An 18,643-nucleotide genomic window follows, 5' to 3' on the forward strand; every position below is an offset into this window, starting at 1 on the left:
CACATTCCTAATCTCCTCTATAGGTAACAAATTAATATACAGTATTACTTTTTCATGATATCATCACACCTAACACATACTCCACAGCAATTTACATCATGTCCCCTCTTGCCTCAATAATTCTATGAATAGTTAATTCCATTATAAAGTCTTTGTCTTTTTGTTTGTTAAAAAGTCTTGCTTTTTGAAAAGAAAGAAAGAGAGATATAAGATCTTTTAAGAAGCACACGCCAGCTATTATATACTTTGAGCATTCTTGTTCATATTACTCTTAGCATTGAACAGGTAAAACTAAGACTATTTTTAAGATTGAAATACTAATCCTCTCCAAGTTCTTAATCATTTTATGATTTTCTTGTTTTGCTTTGCAGGTTCAGCAAAACTAAGGTCTTCTAAGAAGCACAAGTTAATTTTGCTAAAGAACGGACTAAGCTAGCATATACTCTAAGCATTAAACAGGTAAAACTAAGAGTATTTTTAGATAGAATTATTAATCTTCTGCAAGTTCTTGATCATTTTGTGATTTTCTTGATTTGCTTCGGAGCTTTCAGAAATGGAGATTGGCTTAGCAGTTGGTGGTGCATTTCTATCTTCAGCTTTGAATGTTCTCTTTGATAGGCTTGCTCCTCAGGGTGAGCTGCTGAAGATATTTCAAAGGGGCAAGCATGATGTTGGACTGTTAAAGAAGCTGAGGCTGACTTTGCTTGGTCTTCATGCTGTGCTAAGTGATGCAGAGAATAAGCAGACATCAAATCGATACGTCAACCAGTGGCTTAATGAACTTCGGGATGCTATGGACAGTGCTGAAAACTTAATAGAAGAAATCAATTATGAAGTTCTGAGAGTTAAGGTGGAAGGTCAGCATCAAAGTAATGCAGAAGCAAGCAACCAGCAGGTAAGTGACCTCAACTTGTGCTTGAGTGATGGATTTTTTCTTAACATAAAGGAGAAGTTGGAAGGCACCACTAAAACATTGGAGGAGTTGGAAAAGCAAATTGGTAGGCTTGGCCTAAAGGACTATCTTTTTTCCGGTAAACAAGAAACTAGAGTACCTACAACATCTTTGGTTGATGAATCTGATATCTTTGGTAGGCAGACTGAAATACAGACATTGGTTGACCGTTTATTGTCTGTTGATGCCGATGGAAAAACATATAGTGTAATTCCTATTGTTGGAATGGCGGGGGTTGGTAAGACAACACTTGCTAAAGTTGTTTACAATGACGAGAAGGTAAAAGACTATTTTGATTTGAAAGCTTGGTTTACTTCAAGAAATTGGCTCATTTGACATGAAGGACGATAACAATCTTAATCAACTTCAAATCAAATTGAAGGAAAGCATAAAAGGGAAAAAGTTTCTTATTGTTTTAGATGATATTTGGAATGAAAACTATATCGAGTTGGATGAATTGAGAAATCCTTTTGCACAAGGAGAAATTGGAAGTAAGATCATTGTGACGACGCGGAAGGAGAGTGTTGCCGAGATGATGGTTAGTCGGCCAATTATCATGGAGATTCTTTCTATCGAATTCTCTTGGCCATTATTCAAAAGACATGCATTTGAAAATAGGGATCCCAAGGAACATCCGGAACTTGAAGAGGTAGGCAAACAAATTGCCAAAAAGTGCAAAGGTTTACCTTTAGCACTAAAGACACTTGCTGGTTTGTTACGGTCCAAATCAGAGGTTGAAGAGTGGAGACGCATTTTGAGAAGTGAAGTATGGGAGCTGCCAGAAAATGACATATTACCAGCATTAATGTTGAGATACAATGATCTTCCCGTGCATTTGAAGCAATGCTTTTCCTATTGTGCAATATTTCCGAAAGATTATCCATTTCGAAAAAAACAAGTCATTGAGTTGTGGATTGCTAATGGTCTAGTACAGGGGTTGCAAAAAAATGAAACGTTTGAAGATTTAGGCAACCTATTCTTTCTCGAGTTGCAATCAAGATCACTTTTCGAAAGGGTCCCAGATTCTTCTAAAATTAATGCAGAGGAATTCTTAATGCATGACCTTGTTAATGATTTGGCCCAAGTTGCATCTTCAAAACTTTGTGTTAGGTTGGAAGAGTACCAAGAGTCTCATATGTTGAAACGAAGTCGACACGTGTCCTATTCAATTGGCTATGGTGACTTTGAAAAGTTGAAACCTCTCTACAAATTGGAGCAGCTGAGGACATTGCTTCCAATCAACGACAACTATCATCAATCTCTAAGCAAGAGGGTGTTGCATAATATATTGCCAAGACTAACATCCTTAAGGGCACTATCATTGTCACGTTATGCTATTGTGGAGTTGCCGAATATCTTGTTTATTGAATTAAAGCTCCTAAGATTTTTGGACCTTTCTTGGACAAAGATAAAGCAGTTACCAGATTCCTTTTGTGTACTCTTTAACTTAGAGACACTTCTCTTATCATCTTGTGAATTCCTTGAGGAGTTACCGCAACTGATGGAAAAGTTGATAGACTTGCGCCACCTTGATATTAGCGGTACTTCTCGCTTGAAGATGCCGCTGCATCTGAGCAAGTTGAAAAGCATTCGTGTGGCGGATGTGGAACATATTGAAAAGTTATCATTGGAGTGGACTGCAAACAGTTCACAGAACGAAAGAGACATACTTGGTGAGCTACATACAAATCCAAACAAAAAAGAACTTGAGATCAACGGATATAGAGGGACAAATTTTCCAAATTGGCTAGGTGATTATTCATTTTCTAAGCTGGTGGAATTGTCTCTATGCAATTGCGAGGACTGTTATTCCTTACCAGCATTAGGACAACTTCCTTCTCTGAAATTCCTTACCATTAGAGGGATGCATCAAATAACAGAGGTGACTGACGAATTCTATGGTAGTTCGTCCTCCAAAAAGCCTTTTAACTCTCTTGAGCGACTTGAGTTTGCAGAGATGCTGGAGTGGAAGCAGTGGCACGTACTAGGGAATGGAGAAGAGTTTCATGTACTTCAGAATCTTTCAATTAAAAATTGCCCCAAGTTGATTGGAAAGTTGCCTGAAAATCTTTGTTCTCTGACAATATTAACAATTTTTGAATGTCCGGAACTCAATCTGGAGACACCTATTGAACTTTCAAGTCTAAAAAAGTTTGAAGTTAAAGGTTCTCCTAAGGTTGGAGTTCTTTTTGATCATGCTAAACTGTTTTTGTCTCAACTTCAGAGAATGAAACAGATAGTTGAATTAGATATTCACAATTGTCAGTCTCTTACCTCCTTGCCTTTTAGTAGTCTGCCAAATACTTTGAAGAAAATAGAGATAAAGCATTGTGGGAAATTGAAATTGGAGTCATCAGATGGTGATATGTTTCTGGAAAGATTGGAACTGAATAAATGTGATTCTATAGATGAGATATCACCTGAGTTGGTCCCACAAGCACGCTATTTGAGTGTAAGAAGTTGCCACAGCCTTACCATGCTTTTGATTCCCAGCGGGACTGAAGATCTCATAATTAAAAAATGTGAGAATCTTGAAATACTTTCGGTGGCTCAAACGACATCATTGTGTACTTTGCATATTAGAGGAGTAGCTAAAGTCGCTGCCAGAACATATGCAGGAACTTCTTCCATCTCTTAAGGAACTGATACTGCAGGAGTGTCCAGAAATAAAGTCCTTTCCTGAAGGAGGATTGCCCTTCAATTTAGAAGTCCTTCTGATCAAGTATTGCAAGAAACTGGTGAATGGCCGAAAGGAGTGGGGTTTACAGAGACTCCCCTGTCTCACAGAGTTACACATCTACCATCTTGACAGTGACGAAGACATTCTTGCTGGTGAAAATTGGGAGTTGCCTTCCTCTATTCGACGTGTTTGGGTATCCAATCTGAAAACATTAAGCAGCCAATTTCTCAAAAGCCTCACCTCTCTTCAACGTCTAGATACTTGTAGATTACCTCAAATTCAGTCACTGTTGGAAGAAGGGCTTCCCTCATCTCTTTCTGGGCTTATATTATTTGACCATGATGAGCTCCATTCACTACCAACCGAAGGTCTTCGACACCTCACCTCGCTTCAACGTCTAGAGATCACTCGTTGCCCTAAACTCCAATCTATTCCAATATCAGCGCTGCCCTCCTCCCTCTCTGAGCTGACCATCTGGAATTGTCGTTATCTCCAATCTCTTCAAGTAAAAAGAAAGCCTTCCTTCCTCTCTCTGCTGCCTATCTGTCGTTGCAATAATCTCCAACCTCTTCCAGAATCAGCGCTGCCCTCATCCCTGTCTAAGCTGAATATCTGGGATTGCCCTAAACTCCAATCTATTCTAGAATTAGCCCCGCCCTCCTCCCTATCTAAGCTGGTCATCACGAATTGCCCTAAACTCCAATCTCTTCCAGTAAAAGGGATGCCCTCTTCCATCTCTGAACTATATATTTCTGGCTGCCCATTGCTGAAACCACTCCTAGAATTTAAGAAGGGGGATTACTGGCCAAATATTGCTCAAATTCCCACCATATATATCGATGAGGAATACCTGTGATGATTAAAATGAAGGTGTTCTAACAGATGTAAGTTATTCTTTTTCTTTTTATCTTTTCAAGTAGCTTCTGTTGATCTCTATCTAATAACCCTCTGAAAGGTAATCCATACCATCATCAGAAATTACTAAAGAAATTATCACAAATAACCAAAATCAGTAACGGGAAAAAGAGCGAGAGAGAAAGAAAAAAAAAACCACAAACACACACAGTAAAAGTGGAAATTCAAGAAGGCTTACATAGGCGCCAAGAGGAGTAACAAACTATTTAAAATTCCTGCCCCAAGAAGAAAGGATATATAAATTAAAAACCTCATGATTGCTATCATGGACAATATCCAAGAAATTAAAGAAAAAAAAATTCAAGAAAATGAAAGTCCCACCAAATTCCTCTCGAGCACAAAAGGTGGAAACCAATATTAAGGTTATTATGTATTATCATCTGAACTCAACTTAGCAATTTTTTTTCTTTGTCAGGATTTTGGTAACTTCTTGTAAGCTATTACAACTCCTTACTCAGTTGATGAAACGAAAATTGTGCTGAAATTCTCTATTAAATAGGCAATGACCTCAACTGTGATCTGTTATCAGAATGTCAGTGAAGAATTATACTTCTCTTTTTGTGTGTAATTTGTCAGCATTACTTATCTTTAATCAGTCAGTGAAAAGGGCTAGTTATTTCTCTTTAGTAATCCACTGCTCTTAACTGTCAAAACTGGTCATTGTTTTGTGTATAGCTCAGATTGACACTAAGCTATACTTTTTACACGTTTTATGAAACTTGATTTGCTTCGAGTAATTCTTTCTCTACTGTGGATTAATCTGCATTAATTTGATGGTAGTGGTTTTAAGACTTCGCTCTGTTAAGATTTATTTGTTGTAAACAAAATCTTCTGCTTAAAGATTTTCACTTGATTGCACCACTTCCAGGTTTACTTTCCAACATATCTTAACAGATCGCAAATGCAATGTTTGACGAATGAAAACCAGTTTGCTAGGAGTCTCTCTAATGAATCAATAAATATTTGTACTCTTTTCCAGTTAAACCGGACCATGAACAATGTGATCTTCTTCTCTTAATTAAGAAGTATGATTCATCCTACTGTGTGAAGTTTCATTTCCAGTAGACCTATATCTCAGTTGCAATTCATGTATTCTTGATGAGTTTTCATCTAAATAGAAAATCATGTATTCTTATTCTTTCCTTTTTTCAGTGAGTCGAGCAAGGAGGAGATGGTTTAGAGTAATGCGCATCTCCACTATTGAATGCGAAGCTCTAACAGAATTCAAAGGTATACGCGGCACAAAGTTTGCCTCCTATCTATAAAAAATAGAAAAGTTTGCTTCCCAATATGATTATTGAATAGCAGCTTAGCAATTATTTTTATCAGGATTTGGGTAACAATATGCAAGCTATTACCGCTCTTAGCTCCATTGGTAAATCGAAAGTTATGCTGACATTCTCTATCAAATGGACAATTACCTTGAATGTGGTATGTCAGAAAAGTGTAAGTGAAGAAAAGTACTACTCTTTTGTGTGGAATTTGACAGTATTACTTCTCTTTGATCACTCTTAGAAAATTTTGTACGGCAGTTTCATATATCAGTTAAAAGAACTAGTCATTTCTATTCTCGATTAAATCATCTAGCTCGATTAAATAGGTCCATTTTGTTATGGCGGTGGATACACTAGCTCTGTGTATTATACATTTCAGTCTTGATTTGCTCTGCCTAAAGTTTGCTGCATTAACGTTCATTTTCTCTACCAAGTTCTTCAGCTTAAAAAATTTCACTTGATTGCACCACTTTAAGGTTTTCTTCCAACCTATCATGACAAATCACAAAGCATTGTCTGCCCGAACGGGAAATATTTTGCTAGAAGTCTGTCAAATTGATCAGTAAGTTTTTGTTCTCGTTAAATTGAAAGTTTTTCATCACCTACGACATTCAAATGTCCTGATTCCTGAAATCAATTGCAAAAAAAAAATAAAAAAAAAAATTAAAGTTGGTCCTCCTAAGCTTGGAGTTCTTTTTGATAATTGTTTATGTCCCAATTTTAGGGAATGAAGTTTTGTCGTCTCTTTCTGAGCTTGGATTATATTTACCATGATGAGCTCCATCGGCTACAAACAGTAGGTCTTAGGTGCCTTACCTGCTATCGATTTCAGACTGCAGTTGAAGTTTCACATTAAAGGCCTTTTTCTCAGTTTGAGAAAGAAAAAAAGCTGTGTAAGTATTAATTCTTATGTTGAGCATTTACAGTTTTGCCTAAATGATGGGAAAAGACTATGTCTTCTTCATTCTCTGCTGATTTTCAATCGTCCCAAGTTTTTTAGACCACATCTTGTTGCTCTGTATGGGAAGGAAAAGCTGGCCAGAGGATCTTGTCCCTCTCAATTTCATGGACACATGGTGAGTATCCGACAGTAAAAGTTATTCTTTTCTTTTTCAGTAGCTTTTTATTTTTTGTTACTTCTCTACGCTTGTTTTGTTAATTCTTTTTATTTGTAAAATCTTGTGGAGCAGTGTTAAATCTTGTGGATTCAAGGTCTCCCCGAGTACACCAAAGATATTCTCCTCCATCTCAGTATAGGTGTGGATGTAGGCAACATAAATGTTCAAGCAAAATTTTAACTGCAAATATAATTTCGTAGAATGTTTCAAATATCCGTCCATGTCCTCTTCAGTCTAGGTGGTGGCAGTCCTAAGTATACTTGTCTTCCATTGGCTTGCTTATCAATTGCTTGTCTTTTCTTATATTCTAGACTGCTATGCATCATTTATTTCTGTTGCAAAAATTTTAGTCCCTTCATTCCCCTTTTATACTCTCCCGTCACTTCCTGTATAACATGAATGGTTGTTTTGACTGGCATCAGTAACGCGATTTATCAGCCCTTTGATCGGTGAAAAATTTTAATCCTCAGAATTTAAATTGATTGACGGTCTGTTATGCTGACTGAAATTCTGTCCTTTTATTTCAATAATCTATTTTTTTAGTTAATTTGCATGCGATATCCTTTCCCTGGTAGCTGGATGTACTACAAAGAATAAGCAAAGGTTCTAATACAAAGGCAATCTCACTTTCTCAGTAAAGGTAGCCAAACCTTGAAAAGCTGGGCAGAGAGTTGTCAAGATTCAGTCTTAGTTATGTGAAATGCCGCCCTCAACGTCATGGATACATAAGATGACCCTGAATGTTCTTTAGCAGATGCTTCAGCCAATTCCCTTACAACGCTTTCCACTTCATCCCTCTTCACATCATTATCGATCTCCATTTCAACATCCCATTTAGTGACGGAAAACCAACAATTTGTTTGTTCTTCAGCGGAAAATGGCCAGCATATCATAGGCACTGCTTATACTTTCTAGCGTCGAATTCCATCCACTATGAGTCAAGAATCCTCCAATTGCCGGATCGCTAAGTACTTCTTGTGAACACCAACTAGCAAGCACACATCTGTTCTTCGTTTCTTTCACGAATTCGGGTGGAAGAATCGATGCATCACCTGAAACAATATCAGGTCTTATAATCCATAAGAATGTTTGCTGGCTGTTTGCAAGTCCCCAAGCAAATTCAATAAGTTAGTTACGAGTCATAACAGTAACGCTTCCAAAGTTAACATAAACAACACTTGGTGTAATTGTTGTAGTCAATGCACACTTGGTGAATTGTCCAAATCTGGTGCATCCTCGCCCACACTCATATCGTGTCGGATTGCTGTAAAGTGGTCGCCGTCTCTGTACATGTTGAATGCCAAAACTCCCACATCGGTGGAAGACCAAATTGGTTGGGATTTTTTCCCTATAAAAGGAGGCCTAATGTTTAGGATTTAAACACACATCTCATTTGTCTTCTTATCTTCTTAAGACATTTGTATCTTCTCTCTTTAGTATTATTTCATTTGTATTTTTGGAGTGGAATAAAATATTGGTTGTGTCCGAGGAGTAGGCAAAATTAGCCGAACCTCGTAAATTCTGGTGTTCCTTTTATTGTTGCTTTATTGTCTTATTTATTATTTGGTGGCTGTCATAATTTTTGGTATAGTAGTTGTGACTTATTCACACTATATACATTTGGCTTCCGCAACAATTGGTATCAGAGCCAAGGTACTGTCTAAGTATGCTCTGTGGTTGCAGCATAGTCTGATCTTCCACATCAGAAAAGATTTATCTTGGTAACTGAGTCAAGGTTCTGTCTGAGTATGCTCTGTGGTTGCAGCTTAGTCTGATCTTCTACATCAGAAAGGAAATAATCTTGATTTGTGTCGTCAGCTATTAAATAATATTTGTGTCAAATATGGGAGACAATAAACAAGAAGAATCTACATCAAGTGTCAACAATACGTCATCATTGGCATCTTCGCTTATGACAAGAATTGTGTCAAATGCGAAATTTGCGGTAGAAATATTTGACGGGTCCGGACATTTTGGGATGTGGCAAGGCGAGGTTCTAGATGTCCTTTTTCAACAAGGGCTAGATCTGGCCATTGAAGAAAAGAAACCAGATGTTATTGGAGAAGAAGATTGGAAGATTCTCAACCGTGTTGCTTGCGGTACCATTCGATCCTACCTTGCTAGAGAGCAGAAATATCCATACACAAAGGAAACTTCTGCAAGTAAATTATGGAAAGCACTGGAGGATAAATTTTTGAAGAAAAACAGTCAAAATAAATTGTACATGAAGAAGAGACTGTTTCACTTCACCTATGTTCCTGGTACCACGATGAATGAACATATCACCAGTTTCAATAAGTTGGTCACAGATTTGCAAAATATGGATACAACTTATGATGATGGTGACTTGGCCTTAATGTTGTTGGCGTCACTTCCTGATGAGTACGAGCACCTTGAAACTACTCTACTCCATGGAAATGACGAAGTTTCTCTCAGAGAAGTTTGTTCGGCTTTGTACAGCTATGAACAAAGAAAGCGAGAAAAACAGAAGGGCGGAGAAGGAGAAGCACTATTTGTGAGGGGTCGTCCTCAAAATCAAACGAGGACAAAGAAGGGAAGATCCAAGTCAAGATCCAGACCCAGCAAAGATGAATGTGCCTTTTGTCGAGAAAAAGGGCACTGGAAGAAAGACTGTCCGAAGTTGAAGAATAAGGCCAAACATAACAATGGAAAGGCCATTATGGATTCAAATGTAGCTGATTGTGATGATTCAGACTTCTCATTAGTTACAACAGAGTCATCAACATCATCAGACATATGGTTGATGGACTCGGCTTGTAGCTATCATATGTGTCCCAACAGGGACTGGTTCGTGGAATTTCAAGAAGGAGAATATGGAGTCATCCACACAGCGGATAACAGCCCTCTTACCTCATATGGCATTGGTTCAATACGATTAAGGAACCATGATGGAATGATCAGAACATTAACAGATGTTCGATATGTACCGGATTTGAAGAAGAATCTCATCTCTGTGGGAGCCCTAGAATCAAAAGGGTTCAAAATCATTGCAGAAAATGGAGTGATGAGAGTATGCTCCGGTGCATTAGTGGTAATAAAGGCTAATTGGAAGAACAATAATACGTACCACTATCGTGACAGTACAGTTATTGGGACAGCGACAGTGACATCTAGTGACGACAAAGAGGCAGAAGCAACCAAGCTATGGCACATGCGCTTGGGACATGCTAGAGGAAAATCCTTGAAAACTCTATCAGATCAAGGATTGTTAAAAGGAGTAAAGGCTTGCAACTTGGAGTTTTGTGAGCATTGTGTCAAAGGGAAACAGACAAGGGTTAAATTTGGTACAGCGATCCATAATACTAAAGGCATTTTGGATTATGTACACTCTGATGTTTGGGGTCCTTCCAAAACACCTTCATTGGGTGGGAAGCACTATTTTGTAACCTTTGTTGATGATTTTTCCCGAAGAGTATGGGTGTATACAATGAAGAGCAAAGATGAAGTGTTGGGAATTTTTCTCAAATGGAAGACGATGGTGGAGAATCAGACAGGCAGGAGAATCAAGTGTATTCGCACAGACAATGGAGGTGAATACAAAAATGATCATTTCAATAAGGTCTGTGAAAATGATGGCATCGTCCGACACTTCACTGTTAGACATACACCACAACAGAATGGAGTGGCAGAACGTATGAACCGGACCTTGCTGGAGAAGGTACGGTGTATGTTGTCCAATGCTGGCTTGGGCAAAGAATTTTGGGCTGAGGCAATTACATATGCATGCCACCTCATTAATCGTCTACCATCTGCTGCTATTGATGGCAAAACACCATTTGAAAAATGGTACGGAAAACCTGCTGTAGATTATAACTCTTTGCACGTGTTTGGCTCAACTGCATATTATCATGTGACGGAGTCAAAATTGGATCCAAGGGCAAAGAAGGCTATTTTTATGGGAATTACTTCTGGAGTCAAAGGATATCGCTTATGGTGTCCTATGACAAAGAAAGTAATATTCAGCAGAGATGTTACCTTTGATGAATTTGCTATGGTAAATAAGGTAACAGAAGATACCAAACAAAATGAAGGTGCTTCTAAGCAGGTGGAGTTTGAGGGAAAATTTATTTTTCCTACACAAGAAGCAGAGGAGGAAACAAATGAAGATTACCCTCTGGAAGGAGAGCCAGTAGAGGAGATTCCAACTCAGGAATCTCAACAACAACTTGAATCAATAGCAACCAGCAGGCCAAAAAGAACAATAACGAAACCTGTTCGTCTCATAGAGACGGTTGCTTGTGCAACCTCAATTGTAGCTGATGATGTTCCTACTACTTATAAAGACGCTGTCCAAAGTTCAGAAGAAGATAAGTGGAGGATTGCCATGAATGATGAAATACAGTCCCTTCATCAGAATCATACATGGAGATTGGCCAATCTCCCGAAGGGAAAGAAAGCAATTGGGTGCAAATGGGTATTTGCAAAGAAGGAAGGATTTCCTAACCAAGTAGATGTTCGCTACAAAGCAAGATTGGTGGCCAAAGGATATGCTCAAAAGGAGGGAATTGATTACAATGAAGTGTTTTCTCCAGTTGTAAAACATTCCTCCATTAGAATTATGTTGGCTTTGGTAGCACAATTGGATTTGGAACTAGTTCAGATGGATGTAAAAACTGCGTTTTTACATGGAAACTTGGAGGAGGAAATCTACATGACTCAGCCAGAAGGATTCAAAGTTGCTGGAAAAGAAAATATGGTGTGCAAACTTGAAAAATCATTGTACGGATTGAAACAATCTTCTAGACAATGGTACAAGCGATTTGACGAGTTTATGTTGCGGCAAGGGTACAAGAGAAGCAAATACGATCATTGTGTGTATTTGCACAAGCTTAAAGATGGTTCCTTTGTATATCTTCTCCTATATGTTGATGATATGTTGATAGCTTCCAAGAATTCGGAAGAAATTGATAAGTTGAAAATTCAACTGAAGAAGGAGTTCGAGATGAAGGATTTGGGTGAGGCAAAGAAAATTCTTGGCATGGAGATAATAAGAGATAGACGTTCAAAGAAACTCTGTTTATCTCAGAAAGAATATTTGAAAAGAGTACTACAACGTTTTGGCATAGATGACAAGACTAAGCCAGTTAGTACTCCACTTGCTCCCCATTTTAAGCTAAGTACTAATATGTCGCCAATGGATGAAGCTGAACGAGAGTATATGTCAAAGGTACCATACGCAAATGTTGTTGGTAGCTTGATGTATGCAATGGTTTGCACAAGGCCTGACATTTCACAAGCTGTTGGAGTTATTAGCAGATATATGCACAATCCAGGGAAGGAGCATTGGCAAGCTGTGAAGTGGATTCTACGGTATATTCATAATACTGTAGATGTCGGGTTAGTTTTTGAGCAGGAAGACAATCAGTCTGTAGTTGGATATTGTGACTCAGATTTTGCGGGTGATATGGACAAACGAAGATCAACTACTGGTTATGTGTTTACTTTTGCAAAGGCACCAGTTAGTTGGAAGTCTACTTTGCAGTCAACAGTTGCTTTGTCTACAACAGAGGCAGAATACATGGCTATTACAGATGCTGTGAAAGAGGCAATTTGGCTTCAAGGATTGCTAAAGGAGCTTGGTGTTGAACAAAAAGGTATCACAATTTTTTGTGATAGTCAAAGTGCTATTCAATTAGCGAAGAACCAAGTTTATCATGCAAGGACGAAGCACATTGATGTTCGGTATCATTTCGTACGCGAAATCATAGAAGAAGGTGGAGTCACGGTGAAGAAAATTCATACTACAGAGAATCCTGCTGATATGCTGACAAAGGTGGTGACTGCGGTCAAGTTTCAACATTGTTTGGATTTGATCAACATTGTTGAACACTGAAGATTGAAGATGAAGACACAACCAAAATTTGTTATTGAGAGAGAATTGAAAATGTGGAATTTTGCCAAGGTGGAGATTTGTTGAAATTGGCAAAATGTTTGTCCCACATCGGTGGGAAAACAAAAGTTGGGGGGATTTTCCCCCTATAAAAGAAGGCTTAATGTTTAGGATTTAAATACACCTCTCATTTGCCTTCTCATCTGTTTAAGGCATTTGTATCTTCTCTCTTTAGTATTATTTCACTTGTATTTTTGGAGTGGAATAAAATATTGGTTGTGTCTGAGGAGTAGGCAAAATTAGCCGAACCTCGTAAATTCTGGTGTTCCTTTTATTGTTGTTTTATTGTCTTATTTATTATTTGGTGGCTGTCATAATTTTTGGTATAATAGTTGTGACTTATCACACTATATACATTTGGCTTCTTCAACACATACGACTTCCTCGATCAATCTATATTATCACAAACACGAGCCTAAGTGTCAACTTCGCGAAGTACCAAATTCCTCGTGGTTCCATTCGTAATAAGCTTAGTTAGGCTACCTGTGAACTTATCAAATACTTCTTTGTAATTCTTTCTTCCTAGTTCATGAAACGTTCATCAATTAATCAATTTTATGATAATAAAATAATTCATGTCTAATGATATTCATTATAATTAAATACCAACATTAATCCTAGTACCACAATTTAACTCAAGTCAATGATTATCTATATAATATTACTAGTTAAAAGTAAAATTAAGAATACAATGTTACCTCTTTCTTTTATTCACTGTATGAGTTTTGTTTCTGCGTATACCTACACTGAATCGAGGTGAAATTCCTCTTCTTGTTGTTTTGTAAAACTTTATGCCAGAGGACTTCATTCCCTCTTTAATTTCCTTGTAATGCTTTCTGCATATGATGGTAAATATTTCTTTTGCAAAGGCTTCGTGGCTCCTTCTAGGTTTTCGTTGTTTCAGATTCTTTATATTTGGAGTAAAGTCCTGCACTACCCTAGTTCATGTATCCATACTGATGGGCAACGACCCAATCATTATTAGTTTTATGAAATGACCAATATGTCCTCATTTAAATTATGGGGTTATTTCATTTTTGCTCTGATTACGTTTTGCCAACGGAAAGCAAAAGACGACATAATTATTGGACTATCTGTATTGAGTAATATTGAAATTATGATGCGAACGGTTAGAGCAAACTGTAAATGCACTGTAAAATGTACAAGAAATAGAGGAAATTCTGCGGAGAGAATATATAATGTCAATGAGAAGAGAATGTAAAGTTTCAGTGGTCTCTTTTTTCTTTCCTCAAGTTGGCTGATGAAAGTTGTGCAGGCATTCTTCGGAAGTTGGACCTATTCAATTCAGCTCAAGATTTAGGACGGGTTCTACTGAATTCGTTGTGTTTTGCGCAAACTTTGATAGCTGAAGATGGTGTTAGAGATTATAGCATGTTGCTTATATGTTGTTTCTTACTTATTGTAATGCACAATAGATGGAAGCAATACTTCTTTGTAAGTTTCTATCCACTAACACTGTAAAGAAGTTCTTACATTAATAAGTTGCCTAAATGTTAATTATAAACAGTTGTCCATACAATAACAATAGCAACTATGTTCAATCCCAGAGACTCCGCCGTCTCACAGATTAAACCATCTTTCATGATGGTAGTAACGAAGAGATTCTTGCTGGTGAAATTTGGGAATTGTGCTGCTGCATTCGACGTTTTGAAGTAAACAATCTGAAAACATTACGCAGCCAAGCTCTCAAAAAGCCTCACTTCTCTGAAATATCTATCTATTCGTAATTCACCTCAAGTTTGGTCACTACTCGAAGACGGTATTCCCTTGTCCCTCACTTCACTTCGAATTCCAAATATCGGCTACTGCAATCAGCTCCAATATATTCTAGAATCGACGCTTCCCTCCTTCCTCTCTGTGCTAACCATCTTCAGTTGTCCTAATCTCCAATCTCTTCCATTCTTTCACTATCTATTCTCAGTTGCCCAATGCTTCAACCAAGTCTGGATTTGAGAAGAGGGATTACTGGCCAAATATTGCTCAAATTTCCACATTAAGAGTCGACATGGAATATCTGCGATGATTAAAGCAAATGATGCTCTCATAGATGTAAGTTATTTGTTCCTACTATTTGCTTATTTTTTCATTCTGTTTATTTGTTAAATCATGTTGAGCAGTGTGTAGTGTCTACTGCGCTATGAAGCCGATAAAATCATTATATTTGCATTTTAACATATGCACATATATGTCAGCCAGATGTTTATTATCATCCGAAATTCATCTCATTATTCATTGCAGTAACAATTCACGTCCACTCTTGAATGCCAAGCTATAATAGAATCTAGACTATACGCGGCAAAAAGCTTTTTCTTATCTATCAAAAATAGAAAAATTTGCTTCCCAATAATTTAGCAACTAAAAGCATCAGCACTGTATAGATAACAAACATATACTGGTAGTAGTTTCATTTGATTGCATTGCTTTCAGGTTTTCTTTCTAAATATCATACCAAATCAGAAACCGATGTTTGACAGAATGGAAAGCATTTTGCTAGAAATATCTCCTAAGTATTGTTCTCTGTTCTAGTTAAATCAGAAAACGATGTTTGACATAAATGATGAATTTTGTTTTTCTTGTCATCAAAAGCATATCTTTGTGTCAAAGCTACATACAGAAGTTAAATTCTAACGGGGAAAAAAAATGATAGAGCAGATAACTATCCAAAGTTTTAGGAATTTGTTTTCAGCAGTCATATGAAAAGATATGTTTTATTCCTTGCTCATGTGCAGATATGCTGTAGTACAACACAAAAGGCATATCATTTGCGAACAGTTATCAACAGAAGAGGAGATTAAAATAAAATGCCTAAACAAAATATCAACTGCAAACAGTCTTTTATTATTTATTGAAGGAAAAGTAAGCATAGAAGACTTTTGAGAATAACAATCTCCTCAATCATATCCATCCCCATATTTTGTTACTTTACACACAAGGATTCCCAACAACTAACTAAAAAACGATAATAAGCATGTCTCCATGATCTCTTGAAAAGCAAACAAGAACATACTCCCCAAAAGCTAAGACCAAATCCAATTGACATTGCAATGTAGAACCAATCCAGTTCATCTTTATCCCACTCATCCTTTTCGATATCAACATCAGGAATTTGACCATCTGAATTGCAGTTCGCCAAGAGTGGAAGCCCGCAAAGCTCATTTCCCTGGAAAGTCGAGGAATTAAAGCTTTGAAGTTGAGTGCTCACTGGTATTTTTCCTGACAAATTGTTATAAGACAGATTCAGAAAGCTCAAAGTTGACAAACTCGATAAGCTTTGTGGGATTTGACCGGAAAGTTGATTTTCTGAAAGATCAAGGGATTCCAGCACTTTCATGTCACCAATGCCATTCGGGATCCTACCTGTCAGATGGTTTTTTGAGAAATTACAGAATCTCAATCCTACAAGACTAGTAAAACTTATAGGTATATCTCCAGAGAGATTATTGTTAGACATATCCATGCTGGTAACCAATGCCAATGTTTTATCATACTGGTAGTTATTGCCTTTAGTTGTCACCATTGCGCTTTCTCTCACAATTTCTGTAGAACCAAAAGAAGAATACTCAATATCAGCTTTCCTCAACTTATTTTCCGTGACCATTGCTGTTAAATTGCTAATACACCTTGGTATAGTTCCAAAGAAACTATTGTTTGCAAGGTCTAAGATTTGAAGATCTTTGAGGTGACAAATTTCTGGAGGCAATTCACCATAGAATCTGTTTGAGCTAAGGCTAAGGATTACCAAATCTGAAAGCCTCATTCCCAACCATGGTGGTAACTGTCCAAAAAATTCGTTCTCAGCTAAATCAATTTTCTGCAACCATGTACTGTTTGCCAATGACGAAGGTAATGGACCAGTAAGTCTATTTCTTCGGAAGTCCAAAGAAATTAAATTACTTAAAATCTCCATGGATTTTGGTATGCCTCCAATCAAGTTATTTTCTTTCAAGATTAAAACTTTCAACTCTGGCCAATTCATCCAACAATCAGGGATTTCTCCTGACAAATCATTTCCCTCTAGATTTAAGAGCATCAATCTATAGGATCCGTTCTTATTTGTTTCACACAAGAAATGAGATAAACCTCCTGAAAAGGAATTGTTCGAGAGGTCTAGAAAATGTACAGCAGGTGAAACTTGAGGTAGCGGACCACTGAAATTGTTGCCTGATAACTTTAACCAATAAGGTGTTGAGAGGGTTGGAACCTCACCAACAAATTGGTTGTCAGAAAGATCGAGAAACATAATTGGAGAAGGTAAGTTCCAAAACCATGTTGGAACCTCACCTTGTATTCCACCATTTGATATGTCTACACTACTTATATGCTTTTGAGTTTGGAGCCACATGGGAAACAGAGGACCTATATTCCAGCCGCCTAAATCAATATCCGAGGCTTGAAAAGGTGGAATCCACTCCCGACGCACTTTTAAAGTCAGATTATTGTTAGATGCAATGAACTGCCTTAATTGTGTCAAGTTGGTGAAATGATTTTCAGTTACAACACCTTCCAATCTATTGTTAGAGATGTAAAACCTTTCTAGCATTGCGAGCTGGCTAAGACTTTCTGGGAGTGTTCCAGTGAGTTGATTGTTTTCTAGTCTCAATTTCATCAAAGAAGAACTATTTTTCAATCCCGCTGGAAGGAAATTATTCCTATTGTTGAACAATTCAAATACTTCTCCTTCGAATTGATTGTTTGAGAGATCAAGAAAAACTAATTTCGATAACTTTCCAATTACATTTGGTAATTTTCCAGAAAGCATATTTGTAGAAAGGTCAATGCTAGTTATTGAGCTCAAATTTGAAATTGCATTTGAAACTACTCCCTCAATTTTGTTTTCACTAAGATCAAGTGACTCCAAATCTTTGCATCGATAGATCCAATTCGGGATAGTGGAGTTGAGGTTGTTGGATGAAAGATCAAGATTTCTAAGTTTTGTTATGTTTCTTGCCTCACTCGGCATTGCACCTTCAATACCACTATAATAAAGCTTAAGATATTCAAGATTATTAAGATCAAACAACCATCTGGGTAAAAGACAATTGAAAAGGTTGCTACCTGCACTAAAGGTCGTGAGAGAAGTCAAGTTAACAGGACTTTCAGGAAATGGGCCAATAAAATTACTATCACTCAAATCAAGAGAAACAAGACTAGGGAGATTGAAAACCCATTTGGGAATAGAAGAACTAAAGTTATTTCCAGAAAGATCAAGTGTTTCAAGTGAAGAAAAATTATGATGAAGTAGAGGTGGTATATGATGAAGACCACACTGCGATAAACGAAGATCAACAAGAGAAGGAAGCATGTTAATGACCTGCAGCCAGTTAGTTACATTGCTGAGATCCACAATATCAATTTCCAGATTCTCAAGATTTGAAAGACTTGGCAGCCACTCAAGGTTATTGATCCTTAGATCATACCTTTTGTTAAAATCACTATCGTACCAAGCTCTACTGTCTATGTGAAGCTCAATCACATGATGAGTCAGATTGTGGCACACAACCCCTCTCCATTCACAACAATCTTTTCCAACAATCCAAGAGGAGAGAGACTCTAAGGGATCATATACTTCTTTCTTTAGACTCTCCATTGCTTGTTGCTCATTTTCTCTGCAAAAGCCAATACAAACACTAAACTTGGTGTTTGTCACAATGAAAAACAAGAAAAAACAGAATGCTATTGCTAACACCTTCATGATGTGCAAAGGTTTAGACTAGGAACTGAAAAGTGTGTATAAAATAGCTGTTTGCTTATAGATTGTTATTAGGCCAGGCA

The 18,643-nt window shown here is 37.4% G+C and overlaps 1 protein-coding gene and 1 pseudogene across 1 annotated transcript; one reads left to right on the top strand and one right to left on the bottom strand.

Annotated features, from left to right (window-relative positions):
* Positions 1-250: 250 nt before the first annotated feature.
* On the top strand, positions 251-7,447 carry LOC104234625 (putative disease resistance RPP13-like protein 1; annotated as a pseudogene).
* Positions 7,448-15,688: 8,241 nt separating this feature from the next.
* LOC104234615 (receptor-like protein EIX2) lies at positions 15,689-18,643 on the bottom strand. Its single transcript, XM_009788215.2, has one exon. It carries the CDS (start codon positions 18,561-18,563, stop codon positions 15,789-15,791), a length of 2,775 nt encoding a protein of 924 aa, XP_009786517.1. The 5' UTR covers positions 18,564-18,643; the 3' UTR covers positions 15,689-15,788.

Source organism: Nicotiana sylvestris, chromosome 9 (assembly GCF_000393655.2).
Source record: "Nicotiana sylvestris chromosome 9, ASM39365v2, whole genome shotgun sequence".
Classification (NCBI taxonomy): Eukaryota; Viridiplantae; Streptophyta; class Magnoliopsida; order Solanales; family Solanaceae; genus Nicotiana; species Nicotiana sylvestris.